General features: G+C 38.5%; 1 protein-coding gene across 1 annotated transcript; it reads left to right on the forward strand.

Annotated features, from left to right (window-relative positions):
* Positions 1–241: 241 nt before the first annotated feature.
* Positions 242–6042, forward strand: LY96 (lymphocyte antigen 96). The gene is made up of 5 exons (XM_065053823.1): positions 242–622; positions 2390–2479; positions 3411–3539; positions 4517–4569; positions 5439–6042. Exons 1-5 carry the CDS (start codon positions 529–531, stop codon positions 5538–5540), a joined length of 468 nt encoding a protein of 155 aa, XP_064909895.1. The 5' UTR covers positions 242–528; the 3' UTR covers positions 5541–6042.
* Positions 6043–7916: the final 1874 nt, after the last annotated feature.

The raw sequence follows: 7916 nt of genomic DNA on the forward strand, positions 1-7916 counted from the left end.
CGGCATGTTCTGAAAGCACAGTGAGCTTTGCAAGAGATTAGTTATGAAAACTTGTGAGAGTTACTGACTTCTATACCAATAAACGAGTGATCTTGGTTGTCATAATTTTGGGGTTTTTCTCTTCTTTATTATGTACAGGAAACTTTGTGAATGTTTGAAGTTATGCCTTAACAAATGTTACGTCTGATGAGTCAATTAGACTTTCCCTTTATGTGCTTTTGGTAATCATTATTTTACTTCTCCTCGCTTCCTCATTTCACACAGTTTTCTCTTTCATTTTCCACTCATGGCTTGAGCTGCATTGTGTGGGGAATATATAACAACAAAAGCAGAAATTATTTTTCTTCACAAAATTTATGATGGTAACTGATCATGCTGCAGTAGGATTAATTAAGATTGCAGAGAATTTGACAAAATAACTGAATATTCCCTGAAGACCTGTGACTGAGAATGACTGTGCTGAATTTTTGTTCCTCTTTCCCCAAAACGCAGTTTTATTTCATTGCATACTGAACAACACAAGTAACTATGTTTGGACTTCTTTTTTTAATTTTATTCACCCCTGGAGTAAGTGAATTTCTTTGTATGTCGTCAGATTTAGAACTGTCATATACTTTTTGTGGTAAGTAAAAAAAAAAAGCTTATTCTTTTCTTACTGGAGTTTGAACAGTAATTACTGTAGTCTGAGGAAGTGTGAGCTTTTTTCAAATATTTTTCTTTGATGAACACATAAAAATAAGTTCATCTGGAGTATATTTCTCTTATTTATTACCCTATTATAAGAATTATACTCCGTAGTTATAAATGTTACCACAATGCTGGCTGCAGCAGCTAAGAGAGAAGTGAGCTCTCAAGTAAAGCAGACATGTTTCAATGCAGGAAAAGCGAAAAAATAAGAGATTTAAACTTGTTTTGTAAGTGCTGTATTGTATAAATTATCCACATTGATTTAACTTATATATTACAACGAAAAGTACCTGGGAGAAATGGGAGAATGTGATATTCTGCCAGCCTGGGGGATCAGTTAATATCTGGGACAGCATAGTGTGTCTCTTCTTGCTGTGTTCATGCTGTGGGCCACTGAATCTGGGTAGCTGACTGAGGTTTTTGGTTGATTCTACAAGAGCTTAGCACATCCCTGATGTCCGTGTTGACCGGGCTCAATGTACCCATGGAGACCCTGTGACTGGAAGGTGAACTTTGAGGAGATATTTCACAAGGATGGGCCTATGTCTTTTGAAAATCTGTGTGCATTACCAGTGCACGTCACCTGCAACACAGCTATATAAACTGAGGCACAGGAGGGGATGTTTATTTTGGGTACTTTACATTGATACTCATATTAAAAACTGAACAAGGATAAAAGTGGCCATACTTAAGCTCATGAAGAAAACCTTTGAGACCACAGTGAGTTCTGTTCACTCATTCCCTTGTTGTAACTTCCTGTGCGTAGCTGTATCCGCGATGACAAGCCGACTGCTGGTTACCCACAGCCAGATAGTTTCCCTTTTCATGCCCCTTGCTCTAATCCCCAAGTCGCAGGATAGAGCCCTTCTCTGTAAACCACCCTTCACACCATCCTGTTTGCTGGTGGGGCTGGCACAGGGACCCCACTTTCCCCTCTGGGCCCACAGCAAGTGGGGCTCTTCTTCAGCCTCAACACACCAGGGAGGACAGAAGCAAGCTGAATTGAACAGACTTATTTCCTAAAATTCAAATTTAAAAAACACTGACTGGAAATCCTTCCAAAGGCTGTCACTGAGCAACTGTTTAAAAAATTAAAATGTCAGCTAAAGGGGTGTAAACTTGGTTAGATATGGGTTGTATGATGCTTTGTCACACTGTGTCTGACACTGCGTTGTGCAATGCTGGCTGGGTCACTCACGAAGCAAATCTACTCAAAGGCTCATTTACATTATCCTGGGAAATATGCTGGTACATGAAAAATATTTTTAGCTGTTGTTGGCAAGTTTGTACATTAGATTCCATGGTTAGCATAAGTAGGGATATTTTCAGCAGAGGACCATGCTGGTTTACTGCTAATAAAAAGTATGTAACTAACTTCAAAAGAGAAATAAAGGTACTTTTACCTTTGAGTTTTGTGTGTGAACTATCATCAACTGAATAATTGACTTTTTTTGCTACTTAAAGAAATATGATATTATTTTTGCCATCCAGGCATATAAATAATTAAGAATATAATTAAAATTGTGTATTTAATATTTAATATGGATATTTATATTATACAATTATATAGTATACTCCTTATATTAAATACATTTTAAAATGTGCATGTGTTTATTGTGCGTGTGTATGTATGTATATTTAAATTATTTTCCTAGAGAAGCCTATTCACACTACCGATATAAAATACTTTTTTTTCCTGTAGATTCTATGGCTCATGATTTCATGTTTAATCTGACACCTTGCAGCATCGTGAACAAACCCATCTGGAGTCTTGCTCTTACCTGGATTCCAAGTGAGTCCCTCTTGTAACTAGACAATTATATTCCACAAATGCAAAAAACCCAAATACAAGGAAAAAGCCAACATTTTATCCTAAATGCCAAGTGATTTAGGAGATCTGTGATTAAAAATGGAAGAGATAAACTATAATGATGGACAGAAATGATGATTTGCGGAAATAAGTGTGTTTGAGTTTTACTTGTTGGAACAGTTACCGAAGCTCTGTGCGGTACCTGTCACTGTACATGTAAATTTGAGATGGTTTAAGTGCAAGAGCATTTGTCACGAAGAAGTAGACAGGATTTGCAGCACACAAGCTCTTATAGCCTGAAGAAGATCCAAGTCTTTTTAAGAAGAGAGAATATCATTACGGTATCCAAGTATGACAGGACTTCTGCTAAGAAATGCGTGTTCCAGAAGCTGGAAATGGTACAGGATTGTGTATGCAAACCCAACTTTAATCTTTAAACACGGCTTTAAGCTCACAAGCTGGATTACTTATGAAATAACTGTATCATAAACTTCACCTCCCGAGTAAAAACTTTGGAGCTAGACTGAGTTTGCTTCCCTAGAATGATGGCTATCAGTATTCAGGAGAGTTTGTTTGCAATACCTGCTTAAAGCGACAGTCTTCATCTGAGTGTTTATTTAGGTTAGCTGTGGAGCTGCCTGGGCTCTGTTGTCTTTGCTGAAGAAATTAAAACAGATTTGGAAATTGTTCACTCAAATATTTTTTAGGACTGATTTTTTTTTTTGTTGAAAACCAGCTTTTTGTTTTTCTGGAAGTAATAATTTTCAAGACATGTATTTTCGTTAGTTTTGGAGGGAGCCTTTAAAAAAATACTATCTCAGAGAAAAATAGTTTTTATTTAAATAGTGTGTTTATATATATGCCTTACCCTCCCCACCAGCTTTCTTTTTATCACTTGCAATGTCTTAACTAGGAAGTGACATCGCCTTTTTGAAGGTCATCTTCAGAGTCTGGTACAACGGTGCCAAAGCGTTACACTGGAAAGAAGTCCTCTGCAGTGGAGTCGACGATGAATATTCAGTGTGCGGAAGGCTGAAAGGAGGTTGGTGTGAAAAATATATGATGCCTTTCCCTTGCCTGCCAGGTTCCCTCCACCACAGGGCAATATCCAGCCAGCCCTTTTTCACCACTAAGCAGATTTCTTAAAAGATTAATTGATCAACCCATGCAGACAGATTTTTTGTCTCTGCAATTTAGACTGATTCACCTTGCTTTGCAGGCAGCAGACTTCAGAACAGGTGGTTCTTCAGTGCCAGAACCCCACTAAAATAGAGAATTTTCAAATTCTGTGCTTTAAGATCCTTGTACTACAGTTTCCATCTCAATAAATTATGATTACTAATATCCTTCACCTCATTTTTACAGTTTTATTGTTCACATCTCTAAAATGACATGGAAAGACTACATTTGACTGGACTGTACAGGAAACTCGAGAGGAACTAGGGGCACTACTAATATTCATAACACAATTTATTTAAATAGGTGTCCATATGGGCTTTTAAAGAAATTCTCTACACCCATGTATAATACAGTGCCTTTCTTTTTTTCATTAGAGAAGAGTCAATGCTGCTGTAGGGGCTAACCAACATTAACATGACATAGACTCAGATCCAGGGAATTCAGGTAGAATGTCAGACTAAAGGCCAAAAAGACCTGCAAGGAACTCAAAATATACAATCCATGTTTTCCTTTCTTTAAAAGTGAATATCGGCTCTCTTTGGTTATCATTTGGCTGAACTATTCCTAGAAGTTAAATTATTGAGTTATCACTGTGGGATGGCTCTGCAGGAGATGTTGCAGGAACATTGGAGTAAATTTCTATTTTCTAATGCTGTTTAGACAAATATTAATAGGTAGAACTCTAGGAGAAGAAACTGAGGGCTTTATCACTGGAAGAGTAAATGGCATTAGCACTGCTGCTGAGAGATATGCCATATTGCTTTGAGGTTATTTAAGAAGTTTGATTGATGGCTTTATGATTAAGTAATCATTTATATTATAACCATCTCTGTTTTACAGAAACAGTTGCAACAGCATTTGACATTAAAGGTGCAAGAATATCATTTCCAAAGGTACTTTTCACCATTTTATATAAAGAAATAACAACTGTAAGATCAGGTACTTAGACGTGTATATTTTCTGAAAAGAGATGCTCACCCAGCCTGCAGAAAATGGCAAAAGGAAACATCAGAAAACTTTACCATTCTTGAAGTGATGACTCCAGATTGGTAGTATCTCTGCAATGGTAGATATCCTCAGGTTATGACTCTACTATTCCTCCTTTATTTTATAAAATAAAACACTAAAAGTATCAGTTAATATCACCTTAATAATTCCATTTTGTTTGGTAAATGTGTTACCTTTTATCTGTTTGAGTAAATCTATTCATATTCTTTCTGCCCATTTCATTCTTTATTTTATGATCTCTTCACATATTTCTGTGTTCTCTAAAACCCTTTTAAAAGATTTGAAGAGGGATAACAATATCCAAAAGTAAAAACAATGCTCCAGCATTGAACCGGGAGCAGCACCAGTCCTCAGGTTAGCCTGCTCTTCTCCAACACCTGCCTCATCAGCTGCCTGAGCCTTCCCAAGACTCTTACCGTCCCTATTAATCCCCACAAATGTCACCAAGGAGCTCCTATTGGAACAAAAGCTCAGCCTCCCCTTAGCTCAGAGCTCATGGGCCTCTTGAAAGAGGATGCTGACAAGTGAAAGCAGGACCACAGCTTGCTGCTGTTCCTTAGTAACCTGGTCATGAGAAGAAAGTTGAGCACTATTTTGTTATGTACGCATATATCTGAATATACCCATGATAACAGTCCATCATGGGAATCTTTCTTTTTCAGTCCTAACAGGATTCACCAGAACCACTCCAAGCAGCTACTTGGGCAAGAACAGGCAGCATTATGCACTAATTCTTTGTCTTTGCTTATTTTAGGGCAATTATGATATTGTTTTACAAGGATTCTCTGATGATTCTGAAAATAATATGATTATGTGCTTGAATCTCACCATGATAGTAAAACAAGACCCTTTCTGAATACAACAAACATTTCAAATAAATCCAGAATGTGAAGATCACTTCTGCAAGCAACTGGAATCTAAGCTGCGAAATAATAAGGACACTAATTTCCCTGAGTTAGAATACACCGTGTACTGCCTGGAAAGCTACACAATGGATACTCTTATCCATTTATAGCACTGCTGTAATCAGATGCTCAGCAAACATGCAAAAAATCTCTGGGATTTTTTTTCTCAGGCATCCTGAATAACAGAATAACCCTGACTGGATGTCAGGCTGAGGACTTCCTTTCAGTGCTGTACCTTGCATTATGGAAAAGCCAAGTCCTTCAGACTGCACCGAACTAATAAAAGAAGCTTTTAAGTTTTGAAATGCAAGAATCAGAAGTTCGCTAGTACTCAAAATAAAGCAGTATTTGAATCTAGAAAATCCTGTTGGCTTGTGTGGTGTTGTGGCTTCTTCTTTTTTTTTTTTTCTTTTAACAATAAAACTTGTTTGTACAATAAATTTGAGAAATGTTTCTGATTCTCCCGTTATTTTCTGATTATCTTTAGAGATGTTCCTAATGTTCTGCTCCATTTGCACCAAGCCGAACCATAGGAGTTACAATTTGTTGTGTGGTACTAGCTGATGTGAATAACATCTGACGTGGTGTATGTTGCCAGCTACACTGATCCTTTATGGCTGAATTTAGCCCTCCAGAGCTGTAACTGCAACCCCGTAGTGTGTTTTCAGTTCTTGCTCAGAGTCTGAGGGGCACAGACTACACAGGCTGTCCCCTTCGGAAGCAGGATGAGAGTCATTGCCCAGCAGGTTAATATTTTCTCAGTTACCTGCATGGTCTTGCATGTGCATCTTTTGCTTACTTATTAAACTGTCTTTATCTCAACCCATGACCTGTCTCACTCCCAGCAGGAGAGGGGTGTTGGTGGTGGTGATGAGCGAGCAGCTGCGTGGTGCTGAATTGCTGTCTGGGGTTAAATCACAACACTGGTGCAGTGTACTAACACCTTCTGCCTTCACACAGGTGCCCTCCTTACGATGTTAGGATGTCGTGTCCTCTTTTCATTCTCGGCCTCCAGGCAGTGGTTGCTTAGTGAGTTTAGACACTTTTCTGTAAGGAACAGGCCAGTGCTGAAGGTGCAGGTTGTGCTGGCTGCTAGGTCATGCTTTGTCTAGCATACTGCTTACAAATGCCTGAAAAAATGAAAAATCAGAACAGACCAATCCTCTTTCAGGCTCCTAAATACCAAACGTGAAAATTCACAAAAGTGAAAGTTTAATGTCACTTTGCACACCAAGAAAATTCAAACTGAGTATCAGAAAAAGAAAACAACCAAACCCCACACCCAGATACTCCCTTTAAAAATTGGTTTCAACATAGCTAGTTCAGCAATCTAAAGCAAAATCATCAAGAGCCGATAAAAATATAAGAAGTGTGTTATGGCTGGACACAAGAAGACACCCGTACATCGAAGTGTCAATGGTAAAGCATCTGTGCGTATGTTCAGGTCACAGACCATTCCATGACTGAGTATCATGGCAGCGCCTGCTTACTTTTGAAACAAGTTACCAGAGTTGCAGTTAGTTCCCTCTTAATCTAAAATATCAATCAAAAGCAGCCAGCTTGATAACCTATTCCTACTTCTGTGTTGCTCAACTAGTAGTACCTGTCTAGGGAACAGTGTCTAGGGAACTTATTGTTTGATGTCCCCATGTAACCATTTCACAGTGTCCAGCAAACACCAGGTGAAGCCTCAAACCAGTTTTTAGTGACAAAGTGTTCTGAGATTTTTTTGCCACCCTGAATTAATCTGAGTATTAGAGAAAATGTTTTGTTTATTAAGCAGCAAATTCCATAGGCAGGAGAAACTTAACAGCTCCTGGGAATCAAGTACATTCATGTGCTCTGTTTCTCATAAGCACATGTTTTAAAGCCCTACAGATGTTACAGAAAGTTTACAGTATATGGGTAGAAATAAAATTTCTGCATCCAAATATGGACATTTACAGACAAACATATATATATATATATATATATATTCAGTAGCTTGCATTGCAGACTTTTATAGTGTAGATCTTCAGCTGAAGGGTTTTAATTACACACACCAGCAGACAAGATTGTGAGGCAGAATGCAGGAGCCACAACCTTATGAAGCAAACACCTTTCAAAGGCCTCAAGCTCTTCTCTACACATCACTGAAGGTTTCCACTTATTACAGCGGTGGTGGCTGCTGCACCACATTCCCCGCATGGGCAAGAGATGACAGATTTTTTGCAAGGTATTAGACCAGGCAAATAACCTTCCCCGAAATCACTGTAGGGTGGAGGACACAGCTGAAGGCAGAGCTTTGCTCTGGGTGTCTGGTTCCTGGGACAGAGCTGTTACAAGGC

Source organism: Columba livia, chromosome 2 (genome assembly GCF_036013475.1).
Source record: "Columba livia isolate bColLiv1 breed racing homer chromosome 2, bColLiv1.pat.W.v2, whole genome shotgun sequence".
Lineage (NCBI taxonomy): Eukaryota > Metazoa > Chordata > Aves > Columbiformes > Columbidae > Columba > Columba livia.